We start from the raw sequence: 25,814 nt of genomic DNA on the forward strand, positions 1-25,814 counted from the left end.
TGCATTTCAAAATGTTGAATTGTTTGATAGCTTGAACTAAAGGTTTAGAGTTTAGAAAGCAGACTTCAGTTTTATTAAAAAATGCAACCTTGAAATGGAAGCTGGAGATACATTATCGAGTCTATTTGAATTTTGTGAAGAAATGGAGACACTTTTTCTTTAAGGGTGCTGTTTTCAGTCACTGGTATAAGCCTGGATATTCCAATCTGGGCTATTAAGTAAACATTCTTTGTTCTAAGTATTCATTGTACTAAGCACAACGAGAACCTAATTACTGATGGTGATCTTAGGTGCTCCTGTACAAATAACAACCCTTATAGAACTGAATGTTTTACATTGGTTGTTGGTTCAGGTTCCACTGATCACGCTTGTAGGCTTGTTAAGTCAGTTTTAAAAATTCTCGGCAGTAAGGACGATACATCACAGAACCAGAATTTTTTAAAGCATGCAAGTTATTCCCAAAGAATGAGATATAACCTCTGTGACTGTTAATTTTGGACTTCTCTGATGGTTGGAGATGATGTGTGTGTGAGGATCAGAGATTTAGGCCCTGATCCAGAAAAGCACTTAAACTCATAACTTACTTCAATGTGATCAGTTCCCCCGAAGACAACAACTGATTCAAATTATCACAGAAGATATATAGGACAGTCTTGTTTAGGACTATGTATTTAATACAATCCCTATCACATTTTCAAATAAAAAATGCAAACATATCAGAAAATTACTTACAAGGATTCATTTCAAGATCTTTTTTTCTGGAGTTATGTGCCAGATAGATGACCAGTGGCAGCAATGAATCACTCAGAAGGACTTCTGCTCTCAGTATCTTGTAGATAAAAATGGGATTCTGAAAGCACCAAGACTTTTCCAAGCCATTTGAGTGAAGATTTATCCAGGGTCACAATAAGTATAACTGCTTGAGGTGACAGGGTAGTCTTATCACAAAGGCCTTTTAATTGGAGGATCAGCTTCTAGGAACGAAATGTGTATATGTAAGTGTTAAAACCAAATGTAGTATATTTGCATACCATTACTGAAGAGTAATGAGTGAAGAAACTAGGTCATGTCATCATATTGATTTTACAATTTCTTCTGTTTGGGGCTAAGCTCTACTTTCTAAACACTTGGACACTCTGGTCACTTTATTGTACATGTCCCTGCATCATATATATGTATATACAGAAAAATATTGACACAGAGAACTAGGCCCATGGAAGGACACTTTGGAATGAGTCTTCTGATGGAGACAGCTATCTCCATATAAAAAGACAGCTGATTTTGTTTTGTGGAAGCCACAAAATATGTCTGATTATTTATTGCTGCAGTTTCCGTGAGTGCTCAAACATAGGTGTGTCATTGATGACTGAGAACAGGTGGGCCCATTCCTGAGGCGATGGGCACCAAACATGTTTTGGGCAAGGACTGGAGTAATTTACTGAAATGCTGAGAAGGTATAGTGAGGCCAATAGAATTGCTTTTTTTCCTAACTCAAATCATTATAGGGAACTGAGGCTAATGCACTGTTCAGGCCAATAAGTAGATAAATTAAGGGGAAGATTTAATTTACCCATGGAGCTTCTTTAATTCCTGACTAATATAGGGATTATAGCAGACTGATTAAAAAAGGCAGATTTCTTGACAAAAGGCTTAATGCCTTCTTTCCCTCAGTCTTTAGTAGTAAGTTGTCCTCACTATTACCCAGTTGTCCTCAGGGTAGTCAGCCCCCTGAGCTGGAAGACAAGGGATGTGGAGCAGAGTGAAGCCCCCATAATCCAAGGGGAATTGGTCAGTGACCTGCTGCACTATGTAGACATACTCAAGTCTATGGGGCTCAGTGGGATCCACCCTAGGGTACTGATGGAGCTGATAGTAGTGCTCACCAATCCACTTTCTGTCATTTATCAGCAGTCCTGGGTAACTGGGGAGATCCCAGTTGGCTGGAGGTTACCAAATGTGATGCCCATCTACGTTAATTTTTCTCTGATGTAAACAGAAAAAATTACTATAAACATGGCATACTAAGCTCCCATTTTGCGTTTCAGAGCTCATTCTTGTTTTTATATGAAGTGAGATCCATGAGAAGTGTTCTCTTAGGATGTTGTATTTGTTAGTAAGCAGGGAATGTTGCTTAATCTTAAATCATGGTATTGTTATTTTTCTACCAATGAATATCTTTGTTCAAAAGTATTTCAAATTTTGTGTGGGAAAGCCGAGAAATGTCTTTTTCCTTCTGTTTTTCTGCATCCCTGAAAACATCTGCTAACTCTTTGAAAGATCAGTATATGCTAATATCTTTTGAGTTTGTCCAGAGTACTTGGGTATTTTGGCCCATTTTATGTATGTAGTAAGTAATTTATTCTGTATGAGTTGGGCAGAATTATTAAGTCTTATCCTCTCCCATCTTAGGAGCAAAAAACTGAAAAAATGCACAAGCTAGTTATATTACAACATGTCTTCTACTCCTTTAGAAGAGGGTACATTTCTACATGCATTTTCTAATGCCAAAATTGAAAAGGGAAATGGTGTCCCATTTTGGTTTCAGGAAATTCAGTCTGTACATCTAGGGACTGGACTTCAGTCTTATAACTGGCACAGTTATCTGCATTTAAGCCCAGACTCCTACTCTGCCCCAGAAGAGTAATGAATGGGGAAAACTTTCTGTAGCTATTCTAGTTTGGTCTGTAGCATGTCACTCTTTTGGGGAGTTTTGTGCGAAGTCAAGTCAGGACTAAGATCTGAAAGAGGAGAGAGCATGCTTAGCCAGGAAAGAGCTTTTAGAAATCTTAACTCTAAAAAACTTGCAATTTTTTCAACAGTAGAAAAATTGGCCAAATGTGGATGGAGTTTCAGAGGAATAGCAAAAGGCAGTTCTGTGACACACAGTGTCAGGTCCCTGCCAGATTCAAAGTTCCTGCTCCTCATTTGCTGCAACAAAAGGGTTTCTTGTTTCAAAAAAGAGTTTCTAGAAATCGCTAAGGAGGGAAAAGCAAAAAATTTTCTCCCAGTTAGCTCCGATGCTTCCAAATTATTATGTCTGAGCTCATCACTGATGCGTGAAATTTCCACCTCATTGGCTAAAGTCTTATAGCATCACAAATAGCTCTAAACAAAGTCTTAAAATTTAAAGCATTAAATACTTTACCAAAAAGCTATGCCAACATCCAAGCCTAATTTTTCTCTTGTTTACACAGATAACTTCAAAGTATGTAATGTGTTTTTCACAAAAAATATAGATGAAATTGAAGGTATATTTGAATGTTGTAAATTGAAAAAATACGTGTGGAATAATTGTATTCCACAGTTCTCTGTTTGGAATAAGAACTGTTTAGATCAAATGTTTTCAAAGTCCCTACTTACATCTGACATGGAAAAGAAGAAGCTCCCCTTTTAGCTGTAAAACCAACCTAAACCAAAAATTTAGGATTAGGAAAGTTAGGCCTAGCCTTTTAGTGCCATGACTAATTTTGGTAAGTTTTTTGGGAGTAGGAGAAAAAGAAGTATACATCTTTGTATCAACTTATAAAACTCTAAATGTTAAAAACCCCCAATAACATCATGAAGAACTTATCTCTCCTTAGAGTCTGAGGAATTTTTAAGAATGCTTCTTATTTGCCTAGTGATATCAAGGGCTTTAATTTTTTTAATTTTTTTTTTCTCCAGAGCTTTATAAAGCTGTGGGGTAGGTGGTGCTGTTCTCCAGCTGTCTATCTTGAGGAGTTTCCTCACTGGAGTAAAGACAACACAATTTCTCTGTAATGTTACTGTGGAATCTTGGAAAAACATAATGTTCCTCCTGCTATGTGCAATAGAGTCTTAATTGCAGCAGCTAAAAAAAGCTTCTATCTTTATAGCTGTGGAACCAAAGCAACGAAGTTTATGGTCTCTCACTGTCAGCAGGTTTATGGAAAATTTATAGTATGTGTTTTAAGTTCTGAGTTTACCACTTTTCGTTGCTATACTTACTAAAGCTAGTGCTGAAAAATGCCTGTTATAGGATAGAGTTTTGCTATCTTTTAAGTTGACTATAATTTTAATAGTCTTTGTATAGTATTTTTGTTTTAATCTTCTTTTCCCTCAAACTGCTGTTTTATCTTGTCCAAAACACAAAAAACACAAAATATGTTCAGACCCTTTCTTCCTGCGTGTTTTTTTGTTTTTTTTTTTTAAATATATCTATTCCTATTGTTACAGCCCTGACTGGCTTTCAGGACTTGTAGTCAATAGCAAATTGCTGATGCTCATGGCGCTTGAAATTCCCCATCTTCCTTCCAGTTATTTAGATAAGTTAAAATAATATTTTTTATATTTTTTTATTATCTATTCTTTCCTTTTTTCTGTTTCCCAGACCACTTCGCTGGTGCCACAATATTTGGTGCCAGTGGAAGTAGGCTACATTTGTTTTTTTAAATTATGTTCTGGTTTTGAAGCGTTGGACTGATGGTCCAGTCATGCCAAAATGCACTGTGCAGTTTAGCAGATTAAGTCTGCCTAATTAATCTGATCTCTCTAGTTGTCTGTCAACAAATTAAAAAAAAAGTAAATTAGAAGCAAACTGTTCATCAATGAATCATAATAACCAAAATTTGCCTTTAGAAACTTATCTAAATATTTTTCAGCTATAAATGATGCTAATTTAACCACAGAGCAGTAGAAATGTGATTTAGTTTTAATGTTACTACATTAGGCATTTTATTAGTGTAATTTAGAGTAAATTCCATACTCTGGAAAATCTGAGTTGGGCACTGGAACTCTGGCCTATCTAGAAAAGGAAAACAGAAAGGTTGCCATTTTAAAAAAGGGAACAAAGGATTTAATCAGCCACTTTCATTTATCTAATCTATAAATTTCTCATTTCCATGAGAAGAATAGTATCTGAATCCTCACTGTTTTCACCTCAACTAATTCTCAATAAAAACCTCTGTGTATGAAGATGCAATTTCTGCTTTGACCTTCCTTGCTAATGTCTGTAGTGTTCCTCAGTCACAGTGGACTGCTCCCTCCTATTTCTTCAGTGTTCCTTAGATACTGTTCTTTTTCCTTCTTGTGTGTGCATAAATTTGGATGGATCAAAGCCAGATTTTATTTGGATACTCCCAAACTTCAGAAATATAGTAAACCCCTCAATCTATCCCTGATATAAATTTAACAAATCTTCAGAATTTTTAGAACCAGTTGCACTCTCTCTACTTTTATGTGTCTATGATAGACAACTTTGTCCTGTAGTATGTGATCAGTAACTCCAGAACAATATTAGACCTTCATTAAGGTAAGAGAAATACATAGGGCAGCTTGTCTGCAGCTGAGTGCACATTAGTGGAGATATTACCAGATCTGAGAAGGTAGATTTGCCATTGACTATGTATGTTTGAACACATCTTTATAGGACTGGAAATGAAGATGCTGCAGCCAATGCATGTTTTTATTTACTCTCTCTTGTTACTACACGGGATTTAAAAAAACCAAAACAATGAATGAGGCAAGCCCTTCTGTATGAGATCTGCACAGTTTTAAAGGCATACATGAATCGGGATTTAGCAAAACCAAATCTTTGCATAAACTTTGTGCTAAAAAGCGCCAACTGTTATTGCTATATGCTGTACTCATTTCCATATTGCAATATTGTCACATTCTAGAACATGTAAAATCTGACATGTAGTAGATCAGAGTGATCAAATTGGCTGGTGAAGTAAGTCCTGACCTTTAAGCACTAATACCAGGTTTTAGAAACCTAGATCTCATTTTTCTGGAGGGTGAGTCCACAGACAGATGTATCTAATGCCATCTCTAAAGCAGGGTGAAGTAGCAGTGTGTGTTAATTTGGAGCAAGCGGCATGGTCTATATCACATACGACAAGAAAAAAACCCCTCTAATAATTTGTTGCATTTCATAGGTTTTTTATATCTAAAAATCCCATATATAGTAAGCAGAATAAAAACCTGCGTATCTTTCAGTATGCAAAAATAAAAAATTCAACTTCTTCATGGGATTTGGCTTGATTAACCCCCAAACTCAGCTTGCCCTTTCTTGCTCTCTCATTTTTCTTCTACAGGAAAAGTAAGCCAGACATTACAGGATGGTATCACAGAAGTTCTCAGCCAGTCTCCAAGATCTTGTTGGTGGTGTTCACATTTTTTTGTTTTGAAATGTGTACTAGGCTGTGTGCTGCACAGGTACTGCAGCTATCTGTTGAGGAGCCCTTTTATTCAGAGGACTGTGGCTTGTGAAAAGCTGCTCCTAGGATCCCTAGTTTAAATGGTAGGGAGCAGAAGTGATGGTCGTTCAGGTTAACCCTACAGTGCATTTAATGCTGTTTGCATGTGATGGAAACTTTAAATATTTGTCTCCCTGAAAACATACCGTGCCCCAAAAATAATTAATGAGGTTTTTAAAAATTGCATGCAAGGAGCACTAAGGTCACACAGGACACACTCAGAAGTCAGCTCTCTGTTTGCACACTTCTGTCTTCTGTCTTCTGCATTGCTGTTATGCTGGAGCATTTTATTGCATGTCAGTGTAGTAATTCTAACATATCGTGCATGTTAGGTAATGCTAGATAAAAATTTGAAGTCCATTTTGTAGCACACTATAGAAGTGTATGCTTCTTATGGCAGGCAGATTCACGTTAATTCTCAGCTTATGCAACTTTATAAGAGAAAATGCTTCTTCTATGTATTACGAAGCATGAAATGAAATGTGTAAGAGTGGCTGACTTAACTTGTAATTGCCATTCATTTCAGCCTGTGTAGCCCTGCAGCCTGGCGGCTGAGAGCTTTGCTTACTTGCTGTTTTGTGAGTCTCTGCAGATGCACAGTCGCCCACTCTAAGAGAACATGCACACATTCTCTTTTTTTTTCTCTCACACCGTCTGGCATACTTTCAGAATAACCCTTCGAAGACTTTCTGAACTGCTGGGTATGATTGTCTGATTATTATTTTTTTAACTGGGAACATGTTTAGTCCAGTGTTATTTAAACAAGCTTATCTCTTTGATCAAAGTCTACGATCTGAAATTTGAACAGGGTAGGGAGGGTGGCTGGTGGGATGAGGAAACAGATAAAGTACATAGTTATGTGTGTGCTGCTGTCTTAGCTGTGTGCCTGCAAAGGTAAAAATGCATATTGCTTCAGAATAATCTTGCAAATATAAATAACTTTGGCTATTTTAGTAGAAGTTCTGAAAACAAAGTATTATTACCAAAATAAAATCAGTTTTAGTAAACTTTTCTTTAAGCTTTTAGCGAGCTGCATATTCATTTTTTCAGTTTTTTGGTTTTTTTGAAGGTTGAGCCAAATAACTGTGGAGTTGTTTAAGTATAGCGTAGACTTTGCTGGTATTCAAAGCATACTAACTGGAGGCCATATATTAATGCATTTAGGGTTGGCATTAACCTTTTTAATTGACTGAGCCACAGACCACAGCAATAAAGCTAGAGAGCTTGAAACAGTTTCTGGAGGTGTTCATTTAGCTTGTTCAGGAGAACTGGTTTGTGCGAAGCTAAAATTGTATGGAATGAGATTGCAAGATGAAGCATGCATGCCACACCTTTTCATTATGTTCTTGCTCTTCCTTTTTTTTTTCTTTCTAAATATAACTTTGAGAGACAATTCAGTTTATTTTAAAGCTGGTCCCATTTGATTATTTTGGGTTACTTGATTATCTAGTCTGATTTCAAAATTCAAGTTTGCTGTTGTTTTGTTCACAGGACTAGGAAAAAGAATTTCCTGTATTCAATTCATGTGTCATGAAATCAAATAATTATTTCCTAACTGTGGCAAAATCTGAGTGATGTTTATTTCATCATTTTACAGCCTAAAAAGAAGCAGACAGAGTTTTCTAGGCTAGTCTAAAGCTTTTTCTCGCTTTTTAATGTTACTGTTATACTCTAGTAACTGCGAGTTGCTATTGCTGATAAAATTATATTATGAATCTTTTCTTGTGCATAGATATCATACACCCTTCAATTTTGTTAGCTAGCTTTATTGACTCAGGCTTGTTACGCACACACAAACAGGCACACAGACGGGCGCACTTGCACACACACATTCTGCTTTGCCCTATCTCGGTTACAGCATAGTCCTACCCAGGGTCGTGGCAATGTACACATTACATATTTCTAACAAACATGAAAATGAATCAAACAGGAGGAGAGATAAGCACAGATAGATTGGAGCCTGCTAAGGAAAAAAGGCAGTAATCTGCCTGACACTGGACTATTCTTCCTGGTTGGATTTAAGTGTTCTTTCCCGTTAGCTGCTGCAAAGCGCTGTACCCTGAAGTGAAAAATTAAACGATTAGTAAGAATTAAGTAACATTTAGAGGGACAATTATTTGGTATAACTCCAAAACTAATTGTTTCTGAAGTGATGTTTAAACCAATGTCGGCACAAGGCAAGAGTTCCTGGCTCGCAGCCAATACCTTGTAATGCATATTAGTGCAGATGAGGAGTTCTAAAAGTTAGAGAGAGGGAGAGGGAGGGAGGAAGAGAGAGAGAATGTGCATTTTCAGTGCTTGCTCTCCATTTGTTTGTATCCTCCTCCTTGCTGAGATTAGAGGAATACCTGTGTAGTGCTGCTTTATTATGATTTCTGCTGAGCCTCAGAATAGGTTCTCGTATTTTTTTTAGGTGGACTGCCAGCTGCCGATCTCACTGTTGACAGTAAAAGCAGATATGTTCCTTGCTCACTGCCATTAGCACTGACCATGACCCTTCACACCAAAACCTCTGGAGTTACCCTGCTGCACCAGATTCAAGGAACTGAACTGGAGACACTGAGCAGACCTCAACTGAAGATTCCCCTGGAAAGATCGCTCAGCGACATGTACGTGGAGACCAACAAGACAGGAGTTTTTAACTACCCAGAAGGAGCTACCTATGATTTTGGTACTACAGCTCCAGTGTACAGCTCTACTACGCTCAGTTACGCCCCTACTTCTGAATCTTTTGGGTCCAGCAGTCTGGCAGGATTTCACTCACTGAACAGTGTCCCACCAAGCCCGGTGGTGTTCTTGCAAACGGCACCCCAGCTCTCACCCTTCATCCATCATCACAGCCAACAGGTACCCTATTACCTTGAAAATGATCAGGGCAGCTTTGGAATGAGGGAAGCTGCTCCTCCAGCCTTCTACAGGTAAATGCTATGCATAATTTGTCTTTCTTATTTAAGCAGATAAACTAGGAAAATTAGAATCTGGAAATCTGTTATGCTCTTTTTTGTGTAAAGGACCATGTGATTTAACTGAATCATCAATGATATCTAGACCATAGGAAATAGCATAGAATAAAACAAAGCTGTCATTCAAAGCACACTGCGACTGTAAGCTGTAAATTTTGAAAGCTATAACCTAAATGAGTAACAAATCAGATAATGAGTATAAATGTTGCCTGGGAAAACACGCAATCATAATTGATTAAAGAACTGCAAACGACCTCACTGTTGTAATATATTAGAATATTGCCTGAAATATACTAAAAAGACTACCACCATCATATATTTCTGGGTGTGAGTGGTTGTTCAGCTCTTAGCTGGTAGGAAGAGTAGTTTTCTCTTCTGGCTTCCTTTAAGATGTGAGAAGTGGCTTATATAGGAAGTCGTTCAGAAGCACGATATCCTTCATAATCAAACTGTTAGAGTTAACTGAGTGACAGTATTCCAATCAGTAGCCACCTTCCTGAGCTATCCAAAGACCTGTGTACATATTAACATGCATTTTTCATTGGAGGGTGATATATTTTAGCTGCAAATTTGGCATGCTGCTTTTAAAATGATTTTTGTTCCTCAATAGCAGGGTTTTTTTTTTAATTTTTTTTTTTTTTGGTGTGTTGTCTTTTGTCTGGAATTGAAAGATAGAAGTATCTTTGAAGGAGAGGGGAAATAAATTTCCTTGGTTTAAATATTTATTGTCTGTTGTGAAAACAATTACATCCGTTTTGAAGTAAGTGGTAGAAACTTATAGAACTATACCTTCAAAAAACCCCACAAAAGTCATACACACCAATACCCATGCTGTTAATGTTTTGTGCAGTGTTTATAGAATAATTTTGCATCAGCTTATTATACTGGGCTTCAGTGAATCAAAGTGAACACTGAGATGTAATTTTTTTTCCTGAACTCTGTTGGTCTCTGTTGACTTGAGAGATACAGGTGAGTTTGCTGGAAATGGAACAACTCAGAAAATATAAAAGCAAGTCATTTTTTCCGTATTGAGGTCCAGACTCTGCCAGACTTATTTGCACAATATAACATGTTACTGTAAAAAGCAACATACATTCTTAAAGACAGTCGAACTCAGCCTGAATAAGAATCCGGCAGTAGAATCTGGTCCCAAAAAAACAGATGATGATTACACTTTTTGCAAATGATTAATCAGTTTTGGGGAGCAGATGGAATAACGACTGGTGAAATGATAGATAATGGGTACGTCAAACTGTCTAATACAGTGACCTGTTGACTGAATTGGTTCAAACAAAATTCATTTTAGTGCAACCAAATCCTGGAAGAATTAATACATGTCAGAGCATAAAGATCTTGAATGGATACCAGTGACTTGAGAGTGAAACTTCACTTTGCACTAGATTAAAAGGCTTTTTTTAGATGACTGTCCAGTGCAAACCTATGATGAAAAGTGTATGTGACATTAGGTATGTAAACAGATGAGTAGTGAGTTTGTGAAGTTGAAATACACAAGCAGGAAATGTTCTATAGTCAGATATTTTACTGTCAGAGGATTCAAACCGGAGAACCACTTTGAAATAGAAGTTGAACTATGGAAGTGGTGTCCTTTCAATTTTTAAGCAATAATTTGAGGAGAGACCCTTCAAAATAAAATTAAAGTACTTTTTTAGTTTACCTCCCAGAGGAAACATGTAAGGCCAGTGCTGTATTCCCCATTTCTGGACATTTCTGAACAAGGTTGGGTTTCACCCTTGGAGATGTGTATTAGCAATATGCAATTGCTGAGGCTTAATGCACCAGTAATTAGGTGAATTTATGATCGTGGATATGCCAGGAGGTTTGTCTGCATAGTGTTATGGTAATGATTTAATGGCCCCTTTCAGCCATAATTCTGTAAAGCACATCTTATGTGGTAACAAGAATTGTGTTTCAAAGCACTTGCTGTGATTATCTTTTGTGAACAGGCATAGTTATGTTGAAATTAAATTGATAAAAACTTTGCCTCTTTTTCTTTTCATTTTTGTGAGATTGTATTTACAAAGTTATTACCCTTACAACATCAAATATTGGGTCTTTATTCTTGTGTTTTGGCACAAGTCCAATCACCAACAATCTGTCAAATATAATTTGAATAGGTGTTCAGTGCCTGTGAAATATTTAAATATGTAGCCATGGGGTTTAAGAACAAGTTCTTTAAAAAACTTTTAATTTACTTTATTTATTTGACTAATCTCATTGGTTCAGTTGGGTTATAGGACAAAAGAGAGCATAGGGCAGTGTAATCTGGCAATGAATACATTGATGCTAGAGGTGGGAAGATAGACTACCAAAATGGTGAATTTCTGCAACAACCTACCAGTAGGAGTGGCAAATGCAAAGATTCTCAAACCAAAAGCTGTAACAAAATTTTAAATGGATCATGATCAGTTTATGATATGACTGCCAGCTTTTATAAGTCATATAACCTAAGACCCAGAAAGACTCTTCTGCCACTCTCATTTACCTTTCTGTGTAACTGAATTGTGCTGTTTGGCTTTTAGGGCAGAAATATTTGCATTACATCACCCTGTTATACTCTGAATTTGACATGCAAGTGCTGCATCCAGTGATACAAGTAGCTAGGACAATAAATAAACATTGTAGGTTGGAGCTGAAATTATATTCTGTTTAATACTTGGCTAAAATGTTAAAATCTTCAGTCACAAAACTAAACAATTATTGTATGTGATAAGGAAAATTTTAATGTAATTTGATTTTGTTAATAAGTGTTCAAAATCATACTGCCTATACATAGATGTATCTTAATATATGTATAGCGACATGTCTATTAATTCTGAAGTTCTATTTTATCTCTTTCAAATACTGTTTATTTTTCCAAAAAACTTTGTCTCTTTTTGCAAGATAATGACAGGCTTCTACATCTAGCTGAAGAACATAATGATACATAAAAATAATGATTTTGTAAAGAATGCAAGAAATATATCAATCTGCTTTCTGTAGTCTCAAATAGCGAGGCATCAGAATTTGAGAAGAGAAAAAAAAAGAGGAGCTTAATTAACTCAAATTGTGCTGTCTTTATCTAGATCCCTTTTATGTCTGATCTTGTGACTGTTTTTTAATAGGTAGCCAAACTAAAATACCTTTTCCTTATCTGACAATGTCAAATCTCACTAATATTTTACTGATAATTTTTAGTAGTGTTTTTTATATTATAAATGCTGACTAGTGGTTGATTATTATTACAGGAAATCTTGCACTCATGGCTACTACAGTAAATTAGTGGAAATATTTCTTTTCTTCTTAGCTAGTAAATTTGAGTTCTAGTAATTTGTGGTTATTTCCTTGTTCTTTTCGGCAAGTTTTTATCCACTCAGGGAAAAACCAAGAAGCCTTTCAGTAGCTAATTTACCTCAGTAAATTCCTACAAGCAACAGCAGAGTCTTTATTGCTCTGCCAGTGTATGACATTCCTGTGTCATCACAGATTTTGCACTTCTCAGATCTGAAGGAAAATTGTGCATATATTTAAGGCTCTTTGTAGGCTATGTTTGGTGCTGCTTCCAAATTTGGCCAAAAAAACCTTGTAAAAATGGACTGCACCTACCAGCTCCCTGATGAGGAAGTTATCTGTCCATCTGTGAGTGACACTGGCTGGCAAATCAGTGTACAAACAGAAATAACAGGCAAATTGCTCCCTCACTTTTAGTGGCTAGTTTGTGAGTATCTTCTAGTTACTCAGGATCTATGTTTAGATTAATATAATATTTATTTAACATTAGTCACAATTATCATACTGAAATTGACTCTGAATCATTTTAACTGCGCTGTTATAGTCAATATGATCTCAGCTTTAATTTTAATGCTTGCTAAAATTGAGAAAGATTACAAATGTAGATTGATCCCTCTTCTGTTGTAATTTATAAATCCATCAGTCCAAAAAATACTTAACCTAATATATACTTTTTAAACCTTGTTTGATTATGAATCTTTCTAGCTGTTCATGTTGAGTTCTAAACAAAGAAGTATTTTTCCAAATTTTAAAATTGAAAGTGTTAAAATGAATGCAAAGTTCAAAGATTTTTTTTTAATGTAGCATGAAGTATTCCATAACATGAAGTATGATGTAATTTAGTGGTTTGGTTTGGTTTGGTTTTTGCTTATTTTACTCTAAAGCATCAATCTGCTCTGATGTCCTCTCTTGAACAGTTGAAGTCTTCAGGCAGTTTCTTGAACACTTGAAGTGTTCCTGTTTTCAGGGCTTGTGCTGATATCTCTGACAATTTTACAGCAATAGATGACTGTAATGAGAGAGACAAGAAAACATGGAGTTATCTCACCCATAGTTTCCTATTTTATGGAAATGTTGTAAAGATAAGCCCATTAAATGTTCTGAGATGCTCACACATTACAATTATGAGGGACTTGTACAAACCAACTTAAGTGTTTCTGCAGCCCTTCTTAGAGAACGTACTGATGTGGATGCTGCTCCAAGTGTGCTTGCACCATGAAGTCACCAACCTATAATGTTGAGGAGCCCCCCGAATAAGGGCAGACAGTGGTGGAAAGGAGTGAAGGAGCATTTATACTTCCTCATTATCCTCCCTTCTGCCAAGGCAGGGAGACGGATCTCGCACTCTCTTTCTATTGAAGAAAACTTTCTTCACTTCTTTAGCAATTATGTTTTTTGCATAAATCACAGACCCAGAAAGTGCTCCATAAACCATCTTTTCCATGTGAATTTGAAATTTGTGGCTAAAAACATGGTTTTTCAGGCAGACCACGTGAATGGGTTTCATTCCATTCCTTAGGCATCTGGTACCATTTGAGAGGTCAGATGGATCCAGCAGGTATGACACAGGACCTACTGTGTAGCTATATCTTTTTGGAGTAGGAGGTGGGTGTCAGTGAGGGTCATCACCTGAAACACTTCAAGTGGCATACAGCATTGACAACAGCATCAAACCTTCACGTGGACTCCATAATCTGTGGAGACATAGAGAGAAGGAGACACTGTGAACACACCTTCTCATTTTCTAAGGCACCTGATTAAAATAGACCAGGTGCATTAGGCTCTATATTATAAAAGATGGCTACATTCTGGTACAGATACCTACTGTATGAAGATGGATGCCCAATGGTATCCAAAGTTATGTGAAATTAATCCCACCCATACATCTCCTGTAAAGAACCAAACCAGTCATCATCTGTAATCTCCCTTCACATAGACATTGCAGAATGTCCCTTGAGAGGGAGACGGGGAATTGACTCTGTGTCACTGGCCTTGATCACTCTTGCTCTGAGGCTATTGAAACAACAAACACTGTTGGCCATATCTGCTCTGATATGGAAAGCATTAGTTGCTGGCACCAGTTCCTTCAGCAATTGCAAAGTGAACATCAAATGCCAGCGTTTTTTATTAAACCAACAAGATAGGCTGACCAGATTTAAGGCATAGCTCAAAACAAACACAGAGAAGAGCCCTGCAACTGAAGTGCATCCACATTTTCTAACAAATTGAGATTTTGGCAATTTTTGTAGTTTGATATTGTTGACAATGAAACACTGAGCTCCCTGGTCTGTCTGCAGGGAGTTTTCTGTTATCTGTTCAGGCATCAGAACTGAGACTAGAGCAATGATACTGTCCTTCAACATTCTCATTTAAAGTGCTGCTTTCATTGCATTCATTAGGGGGATTGTTCATAAAATTTACCGTACATAGAGAAGTCACATCTGAGGCTGAGTGGCCTTTCCAGTGACTTGTAGAAGGTCATAATTTACCACAGCTTGTTAGGAACCCTGATCAATGTGACACTGGCAAGGCAAGGCATTTCTGCTTTTCTGCCAACCTCAGATTCCAGTTGCTGGGAGGCTTCTTATTTCATCTGACTCAAAATTGTCTTGTGCAAGACTATGAATGCATGAGTGATACCTGTTAGAGACAAGAAGATCATAAATCTGCAGGATGATCTTCTTCCTTGATAAGATGTTGATAACAATATTGGATTCAGAAGTAATCTGGGTTTTTTATTTTAACTCTTTACTAGAAAAAGGAAATATGGTTCTAAGAAAACACAGAGCTTAAATATGACTGTCCTAAATGCAAATCCTATGTGATACATGTACATAAGCAATTGCAGAGGTCTTCCAACCATTGCAGTCTTAATCAAGGACACAACAGCCAACATATATATAAATAAGAAATAAGAAAAGATGCATCCCCTCCACCACTGCCCCCCTCCTTTCACTCCATTAGTAAAAGTGAAAAATAACAGTAAAGGTTGAAAGTCAGAGGTAACTAAGAGTACTTCTTAAACAAGCAGCTGGTGACCAACAGTGAACAGCCGTGCATGTAGCCACACACATTCATTGCGTTTCCTACAACTGTTCAAGAATGCGTGCAGTCCATCTCAAATTAGGCAACATGGGAGGAATATCTCACATTCTGTTACCATGTGCTCCTGTCTCACAATGCTGCCAGCTGCCAAAACCAACCTTCACGGAACCCAGGCAGCAGAATCTGTGCAAAGTAACTGTTGAATGGTACAGGGAAGACCTTTCTTTCCCTTTGAGGATGATGGACCACTGAGCATCTAGGCAGCACCAGGCTGCATTTTAAGTCCATACATTTAACTTTTCATTCATAAGCCATGTGAGTAAGCAGTGGGGTTTTTTCATGTTGATCATCCTGTCCAGTTAAGGAAACTGCTTTTAACTGATGTTCTAGGGAAAAGCTGTATTAATTCTTTGAAGATTTTTCCAGTGTCTCAGCAATCTGCAGTGCAAATGTCCAATTTGATTACTATTTCCAGTCTTCTCTCCCTCTTGTTTTATTACTTGCTATCATGCAGAAACACTGCTTTGATCACTGCAGACTACTTCAGTACTGATTTGTGTTGTTAAAAGATGACTATGAAAAACTTTCTAGGATACTAGAAAGTACATCAAAGCTAGGAAGAAAGGGGAAGGAAAATTTACTGCAACATAGGAAAAGTCTCAGCTCATGCTAAGTAAAAATAGTTAGGAAGGTGCTGTGCAGAAAGCAGCAGCTGCAGAAGAAAATGCAGCATAAAATTTAGCCCCCAAATCTTAAATCACAAGGCTGGTAAACTCATAATATACTTTCCAAATAGCCTCCACTGTTTTTTGCATATAGGCCTGTTAAAATTGGAATATGTAACACCTACTGCTTTCTTGCTATTTCCCTTCTATTTTTTTCCTTTAAATGTAATTCAGGCTTGTGAGACAAGATCTATTAATTCAAAAACCATTGAAAGATCGTAGAATCATTGAACAATTTGGGATGGAAGGTACCTCCTAGTTCCAAGTCACCTGGGATAGGCAGGGACACCTTTCACTAGCTCAGGTTACTCAGAGCTCCATCCAACCTGGCCCTGAACACTTCCAGGGATGAGGCATCCACAGCTTCTCCGGACAACCTGTTCCAGTGCCTCACCACTCTCATAGTGAAGAATTTCCACCTAATATCCAATCTAAACCTACTCTCAGTTTAAAGCCATACACTCCTTGTCCCATCAAGACAGAGGGTAAAAAATCCCTCTCCAGCCTTGCTGTAAGCCCCCTTTAAGTACTGGAAGGCTGCTATAAGGTCTCACTGGGACCTCCCCTTTTCCAGGCTGAACAGACACAACTCTTGCAACATGTCTTCATAGGAGAGGTGCTCCATTCTTCTGATCATCCTTGTGGTCCTCCTCTGGACCTTCACGATAAGGCAGCCTGTAGCAGACCCCCACTGTAATGTCACCTGTCCCTGCCCTCCCTTTAATCCTGATGTATATATGCTCGCAGTTGGCTCCTCATCCAAACCTGGGTGCAGCTTCGTGCATTCCAGCTCTCCATTAACATATTCCAGTGTTTAGGAACTTACTCTTTTTTCCTCTTCAAGTTGACCTGTAAACAGATGGAAGTTTAGGAGATGCTAACTCTAAAAATTGTCATTTAATTTACTATTCAAGATAAGTACTATAAAATCTGATCTTTGGCAAAAATAATAATACCCTGTCATCTCTGTTTTCAACTTATAAAGCTAGCAAACAGTATTAAAACATTTCTTTTGCTGAGCCATCCTGCTCAAGCACTATCTAGTAATTATTGAATAACTTATATCAGTTGGTGTCTAAAGGAAATTGATTCTAATAAGTGTCCCCTATTTTAGTTACTAGTTACAACTTGAATTTCACAGTAATATCCCTGTTTCAAATTACATATCACAGAATCCTTGTGTCCAGGAAACTGTAGTGGTAGCAAAGAATACTATGGCTGAGAGTGTACTACAAATCTAGATATCTTTGGGGAACTAATATGTCAAAGAACAGCTTTGTCAGTTTGCTTCCATTCTACAGTAAAATGATACTCCTCCTTCAGCCATATTGATAAGCACAAGCAAGGAAAAATATGTGTGATGCCAACATATGAACCACTGTAGCAGATTTATTACCTTGCAATAGTTTTGTGTGGTTTGGATTATCTAGAATTTATGCGTTGAAAAGTATGTTAGCTTTGTCTTGCCATGCTATGAGAAATATAATCCTAATTTTAATCTACAGGGGTATTGATAAAGCATGCAAATCTTGAAAGTGGTGGTTCAGCAGAATATTTAATGTCTCAGAGCATACTAATTATGTTCATGGAGAAAGGTCGTGAGGTATAAACCCATATAAAATAACATAGCTGAATGTTTAATAGCAACAATATCAGAACCAGTTCAGCTGTAAGAATATCTGCCAGATACTTTGCAGTTTAAGGGGTCAAACATTGCTAACGCAGGTTGCATGTCAACAAGTTAAGGTACTATTTTTTCTTGATTCAATGAAGAAAAGAAGCCAAACAAAGTGGAAATAAATCCAATTCTGCAGAGAAAAATTTAAACACCTTGGAGTAAAACTCAACTTTATTTACAGACAGTTCTAGTAACACTGCTTATTATTAAATTCCTCTCTTTTTTGGTTACTTACATTGTCTGGTTTTGGCTTATATTTTCGATGTTAGATGATTGTCTCAGGTAAAATTTTTTTAATACATTTTGACAAAAATGGCTCAACTTTCTAAGTATCTGGAAGGGAAAAGAAAATTTTGCCATACTCATGGAAAAAAACCCCAAACTTTTCCTTGGACATACTAGACACCGTTGTATTATAGATATAGCTCTGATACTTGGTATTGGAGGAATGCTGTCAAATCAGGGTTCTTCTTCTTTGATTTCCCCAAGAAATTCTACTCAAATTTAAGCTACCAACTCTTGAAACATCTCACTATTCACAGTGGGAATTTGTTTGCATTTCATAGCTAAATTACATGAAATTTCAGGTACCATCCATTCTTTCTCAGTGATTCTATATTGACCTGATTGCAAGAGCATCTAAAATGTGTGAGATTGCTTCATTGCACAGCTACATTGCTTTTCAACAGGAGTTTCTCTGCAATTATTGCTGTGTGCAGAGGCAACTTACCAAGAGATGAGAGTTACAGAGTAATGTAAGTTTGAAGGGGAGAGTAACTTTGAGGATTATCTGGCCAACGTCTTGCTAAAAGCTAGGCTCACTTCAATATTAGATCAGGCTTCTCGGGCCCTTATCCAGTTGTTTTGTAGACACCCAGGATTGGGTTTACAGACAAGTTTACAGACTTGTTAAACATACATACCCAGAATATTTCTCAGAAGGAATAGAGCATCAATATATTTGCACTTCAGTCCTTATATGGAATTGTATGTTCAGCTACCTAGCATTTGTTTATTTCATAGGTAGATAAGGGATGACTGCGCAGAATCAAGGAGTTAATTTGCTTCTGACATGAATTCTCAGATATGACCCTCAGCTCATTGTATTCTTTATTTAGAGTGAAGGATTTTGCTGGTCTTATTTCAGTGAAGCACCGAAGAGGGATGCATTGTGGTACAAAAATCAGTACCTAAGCAAATGTTAAATGCTGCCTGTACCCCTCCAACCCCCCCCTTTTTTCCCCCAAAAGCATTTAAGAAAATTACTTTGGCCAAAGACTGCTTTTTCAAGAAGATCTAAAACATTGCTGTATGGCTAGCACCAGCTTCTCTATTATCTTTTAAATGGCAGCTTTAGGTATTAATAGCTTCAAGCTGTTTTCATGTATGACCCATTTTCTGACTTATAAATGACTTGTTGCCTCTCTCTCTAATTCACTTTATTGTCAACAAATGTGGATCTGTCTGGAAATGACAAGCAACCTGAAAGCTGCATTGACTAAGAGACTGGTCCCACTGGAAGGATGTGGTCCTTCCAGGTTTTTCCAGGACTAAAAATCAGAAGAGAAGAGCAAAATGATTTGTCTTGTTTATTACACGGGAGATGTGGTAAGAAATAAGTGAGAACAAGACTTCATAAATTCTGACGAGAGCCATGTTTAAGTCATGTAGCAGCCTAAAATGGATGGAGTCTGGAGGTGGTCTTTTTTAGGGTCAATTTGTTACCAGATTACTTGGGCAAATTCTCCTTGTCCCAGAGAAATTCCCCAGATATGCATCTGCCAACTACTTGATCCTTTTCTGATCGCATTGAGGGAGAAATTTTAAATAATAAGAACAAAGTCTCTGTCCTATGGCTAATCCTGAATCCCAGATTCAAAATCAGAGTTTTCATTGCAACTTTATCTCTCTAAGTGTGAGAGATATTCAAAACTGGTTTTGTGAGAACTGAGACTCCTTGAAAAGTGCAATGGTAAACATAAGTTAGTCTAACTAAAATATGCTAAGTAGAAATAAAAAAAAGAAATATCTATCTAATGAAAAAGTGTTTCAGTGCCTAATAAATCTAAAATCACTAGCTTTTTAGTGAACCTAAGTCATGTCAGCATAGTCAAGGAATGGAGGTTTCATTTACTGCATGCTGTGAATCATTACTTGGGAATCAGAAATGTTCATAACTGGTATTTCTGCAACTGGGAAATGACTGGTGCATGCTGACCAGGTTGGGGGTTTTTTTGTCTGTGTTAGGCTCTGTACTAAAGCTGTAGTGGGGAACAATTCATTGAGGAGCTACTTCTGTTCCTTAGATTTCCATTTTGGTACTCTCAGCACTTTCAAGCTATTTTCTTTGTTTGTCTAATCCTTGGATGTTCTGAAGGTGTGAGGTGCTGTTTCTACTATTAGACATAGGCACAGCTGCTATATAGAAGGAATGAGTCTTGTACAAGATGATGTAGAAAACATTAATTTGTCCCTGCAATCAGAGATCCTGAGGTGAATTTGAAATTCAGTACAGATTCAGATACTCAGATGATCAGATATTAATTCTCATATTGTTAGCTGAAGTCTAATACTGAATGGAATTATCACCCCACTAGGGTAATTACTATTAATATGATTTTGCATAGATATAATCTATAAGCCCATTTCAACTGTATTTTTGACCAAATGAATTTGTAATGATGAGAGTATCTATAACAAAAGGCTGAACTATTGTGATTCATTAATTTAGCAAGGCTACCTTATTACATCCTTGTAGTTACTACATAGTATTTTTGAAGAGAATCGATGGATTTTAAGGGAGAAATAAAATATTGCATTAGGAATCTTGCTGCTTAACTAGAAATTGCCATTTGCAGAGAGATAGAATACTCTTTATCTCTCCTTTCCTATGTCTTTTTTTCATCTCCTGTCTCACTAGCATGTGCAGCAGCAAGCCTTCTCTTTTGCACTATGGGTGTAATTACCTTTCCAAGCCTGCTGGTGTGGGTACACTTGCACTGTTCAATTCTTATGGGATGTGTGCTCCAGAGTGTGGAGCTGGAAAGGAGCTGAGCTCCTGAATAGGAATGCAAAGGGTTCTCCAGCGAGGTTATCAGGGTTATCAGCAAATGAATTAAAAATATGTCTCATGTAGCAGTTCCCATTCTGATTTGTGGAGCAGTGTTGAGGCTGGAGAAGGAAGAAACATTTAAGACATTTTCATTTAGAATCTCTGCGCTATTGGCTTATCTTTCCAATATAACGTTGTTGAAACTGGTTTTGGATTCTGGATTTGGGAACAGACAGATGTTGGTTAGAATTCTTTAGCTTTGTGATCTACAAGTCTATACAAATATGTATGTGAAATCAAGTGATTATGGTTTCAAGCTTGAATATCTAATGCCTCATGCTTGAATTAAAAAGTAAATACCTGAGGTGCTAAATGGAAACATATGAAGAAGGACAGTACGATTTTAGAACTGTTACTGATGTTTCAAAATATTTTTATTTAAGTTAGAACAAAATTAAAGCTAAACCAGAAGTAAACCAAAGAACAGAGGTTTATGGGAAATAATTGAAATATCTTCCCGTTTGTCTTATAGAACACTTTTGATATCACAGAATCACAGAATGATCAAGGTTGGAAGAGACCTTCAAGATCATCTCATCCAACCGCCAACCTAGCACCACCATAATCACACCTAAACCATATCCACAAATGCCACATTCAGATGCCACTTGAACACTTGAGACAGTGATTTCACCACTTCCTTGGGCAACTTATTTCAGTGTCTAACCACCCCTTCAGTGAACTTTTTCTTCTAATATCTAATCTGAACCTTCCCTGGCACAACTTAAGGTGGTTTCCCCTTCTACTTTCACTTGAGACATGGCAGAAGAAACTGATCCCCACTTCACTAAAACCTCCTTTCAGGTAGTTGTAGAGAGTCTTCTCAAACTAAACAACCCCAGTTCCCTTAGCTGCTCCTCATAAGACTTATGCTCTAGACTCTTTGCCAGCTTTGTTGCCCTTCCTTGGACTCACTCCAGCACCTCAATGTCCTTTTTGAAGTGAGTGGCCCACAACTGGACACATGATTTGAGGTGTGGCCTCACCAGTGCTGAGTACAGTGGCTGAGGCCTGCTGGCCACAGTGTTTGTGATACAAGCCAGGATGCCATTGCCCTTTTTGGCCACCTTCTTTGACCACTGCTGGCTCATGTTCAGCCATCTGTCAACCAGCACCCCCAAGTCCCTGTGTGCTAAGCAACTCTCAAGTCACTCTTCCCCGAGCCTGTAGTGATGCATGGGGCTGTTGCAACCCAAGTGCAGGACCTGGAGCTTCACCTTACACAGGTATACTTTTGACTATATGGACTATTTGAAAATCAAGCATTAATTTTGGCCATATTTATACCACAGTAAGCCTAGATGAGAACCTGATGTTTTCTTCTAACTTGCTTCTAACTCTTCCCAGAGCAGAGGTGAGGGATGCACTGCCATCAACTGCCAGCCTCAGCTCCACTGAGTTGCTGCTTTCCAATCGAGGCTTGGACTGGACCACGGTGGGTTAATAGGTTTGCTATGCCAAGCTTAGTGCAACATCCACTTCCAACATTCAGCTGTATGCAACAGAAAATGTTTTGGCTAGAAATGTGTAAATAGATGATCGTTTTGCAGAAGTTAGCCATTAAAGAGTATTATGCAACAAATAGAAGTTGAAACCTGGGTGGATGCTTTTCCTTTCACTTGTGAGAAGCGTGCGTATCTGGAAAATAAATATTAAGCAGAAGTTCTTTGTGTCTAGTAGATTGGTATTAAGTGTCTCCCATGTGAACAGGTGATGTATTTTTAAATGTCATGACAGGAGTGCACCTGTTGTGTCCATAATACTGTACATTTAATTCTGAATTAATTTGTCTCTCTACTATACTTTTTCCTTCCTCTGTAATTTAAAGACCAGGGAGCAATTACAGTCTACTAATAATAAAAAGTGAGAAGATTAATGAGGTGGCACCTCTGAAGCACTTGAACTTATTCTCTGTTGCTGTGAGGAATAAAAAATGCCACAAATAGATGACATGGATTTGCCAAAACAAAATACAACTTCTTAGTGTCTTGAAAAAATATTATCACCAACACAAAAGGCAAGTGGATAGATTTCTCACAGACCTAATTTCTCACACACTGTTGCATAATTTACCCAAAATATATGTCAACAAGCAGTGTTGCAAACATATGTGCAGTTGGCTACATCAATGTATTTTCTGCCTTTCATAAGCCGTGTTCTCTTTGCTTACTATTGATTACGTAGCATATGCAAGTTTATCTGTGGACATTCTGTGAATAAATAATTTAACTACTTTGGGATAATTTAGATAATTTGGATATATAAAACTTACTATTTACTATTTGGTGAGTACTGATGACTGAGGCACCTGCACATGGATAAAGATTTGCATTCTATAAGCAGGAAAGAGAAGATACAGAGGAATGAGGAGCAGAACCCAGTCCGGTTTTTCAATCTGCTATTTTAATACTTTACTCTGTTGTAATGTAACCATTAGTCTGATCAATTGAAAGATGTCACTGAAGGAGTTCTTCTTTCCCCTGTCAAGTTTCTGGTCACAATTCCTGTGGCTGGATTAGTAGGCTAGTGTGACCCCACAGTTGGGTTTCTTCTTTCTTCACCCTGCATTTTCTGGCCTCCTCCCCTGTCTCAAGTCTTGTGACTTTGTGTTGAACAGCATTAGTTTGCTACTCTGGGCCTCAGTGTCTATGGTCAGAAATAAACGGAGACCAAGACTGCCTGTTTGGTAGCAGGTTACAGTTTCTACTTTTTGGACATGAAGAAAAATGACAGTCTTTGTAGCCTTTAACACTAAATTTTCAGAAGTGATGTCTAAGACTTACTTAGAGAAATGCTGAACATTTACTGCTGTCCTTGGGGGAAAAGAGAGCTGTAGGATCTAAGAAATTTTGAAAATCAGTTCGGTGGGGGTGTCTCAAATTGTAGCCTTTCTATAACAATCAATTCAGGTTCTAATTTTTACTGTTTCTTACACAGTTCTGAACTCCCCATCCCTGAAGGTGTTCAAAACCAGGCTGGAAAGGCCTCTGAACAACCTGGGCTAGCTGAAGGTTTCCCTTCCCCAAGGGAAGTTGGAGCTAGGTGATCTTTAAGGTCCCTTCCCCAATCATTCTATGATTCTATGATATTTCTAGCTTATGTAATTTTCAGTTTCTGGAGATCCTCTATGACAAATGTAATAGATCAGCTATATTTCATGTCACTGTGTGTCCAGCTGATCCCCATGGATGAGGAATATGCATCCCAGAAATTCAAACATGACTTGAAAGTCATATGCTTGAAAGTATAACAAGTGTAACAGATGGGGGAAAAGCCCATGGTCAGGTGTAATCAATCAAAAGGCAGGTGAAAAAAGCATAACAGAAGGCAAACAAATAGCCAGTCTGAAAACATGTCATATTGCACCAGTATGGGACCAGTCACTGCATACAAAGACTGCATTTCACCTGCAGGGATGGGCTGCTAAAAGTGGTCACATCACTCAAGTGCTGTCAGGCTAACAGAATACCTGTTCTTTGTAGCTGTTATATACTTCCCTTCCTCTGTTAATAAAAATTACTAACGAATTATGCAAGGTTTCAGTCTTGAGCAGTCTGGACCCTGTTAGGGAAAACGGAGACCTTACAGTAGCATACTTTAGTTTGTCCTTTCAGTCAAAATGGAGGCAAGATGGATACACAGAAATAAGATGCCTCACAAAATCTTAGTAGCTTGTGGGGAAACATTGCTCCAGAGAAGTACTTGACTCATACTTGTCCTGTGGAAAATGATGAATTCAACTTTGCATGCCAATTCATTCTGTGAATATTCATAAACAGGAAACCAGGAGGTAGACATGCTAGAGTTAGGAATACAGCAGTGGAGTCTGTCAATACCATGTGGCTTACTTCTTAGTTGTGTCCTAGCTTTATAAGGCACCCAAAGCTGCACACAATATTCAAGGTGAGGCTGCATCAGTGCAGAGCAGAGCGGGACAATCCCCTCCCTTGAATGGCTGGCGATGCTTTGCCCGTTGGCCCCCAGGACACGGTTGGCCCTCCTGGATGCCAGGACACTGCTGACTCATATTCAACTAGCCATTGACCAGGAGCCCCATGTCACTTTCCATGGCACTTCTTTCCAGCTTCTCATTCCCCAGTCTGTACAAATAACCAGGGTTGTCCCATCCCAGTTGCAGAATATGGCACTTGCCCTTGTTAAACTTTGTGCAGTTGGTGATTTGCCCAGTCCTCTAATTTGTTGAGGTCTCTCTGCAGGAGCCCTGCAGAACTCCACTGGTGACAGGCCACCAGTCTGATGTTACCCAATTCACTATTACTCTCTGGGTTTGACTCATGGCCAATTGCTCAGCCACCACATGATGTGTTTATCCTGCTGTGTGCTGGACATTTTGTCCAGAAGGATCCTGTGAGAGGCAGTATCAAAAGCTTTACTGAAATCCAAAAAGGTTACATCAACTGGGTTCCTTTGATTAGTTCGGTGGGTTACCTTGTCATAAAAGGAAATGAGGTTTGATAAACAGGGCTTTTCTCTCATGAAGTTGTGCTGGCTGTGACCGATGACTATGTTGTCCTTCGGGTGTTTTTCAATAACTCACAGAATAATATTCTCCATAATTTTAGCATAAATTTACATAATTATTAGTTTGCTTTGATGAAATTGGCTTAAGCACAAATGGGTCTGTATGTTTAGGAACTATTTTTTTCTTTCACTGAGCCCTAAATTGTGCACCTATTAGTCCAAGGGACTGCAGAGGCACTTTTCTTAGGGATTTCTGGTTTGGGACAGGAACAAGGAGCTGCAGATAAATCATATTTTCTGGGGCAA

The 25,814-nt window shown here is 37.9% G+C and overlaps 1 protein-coding gene across 1 annotated transcript in view; it reads left to right on the forward strand.

Moving 5' to 3' along the window:
* ESR1 (estrogen receptor 1) overlaps window positions 1-25,814 on the forward strand; it is a 154,807-nt gene that overhangs the window by 38,612 nt on the left and 90,381 nt on the right. The window contains 1 exon segment of the mRNA XM_027688528.1: window positions 8,629-9,133. Coding sequence (XP_027544329.1) covers window positions 8,629-9,133 — 505 coding nt within the window.

This window comes from Neopelma chrysocephalum, unplaced genomic scaffold (assembly GCF_003984885.1).
Source record: "Neopelma chrysocephalum unplaced genomic scaffold, ASM398488v2 Primary Assembly neopelma1_23, whole genome shotgun sequence".
Taxonomy (NCBI): Eukaryota; Metazoa; Chordata; class Aves; order Passeriformes; family Pipridae; genus Neopelma; species Neopelma chrysocephalum.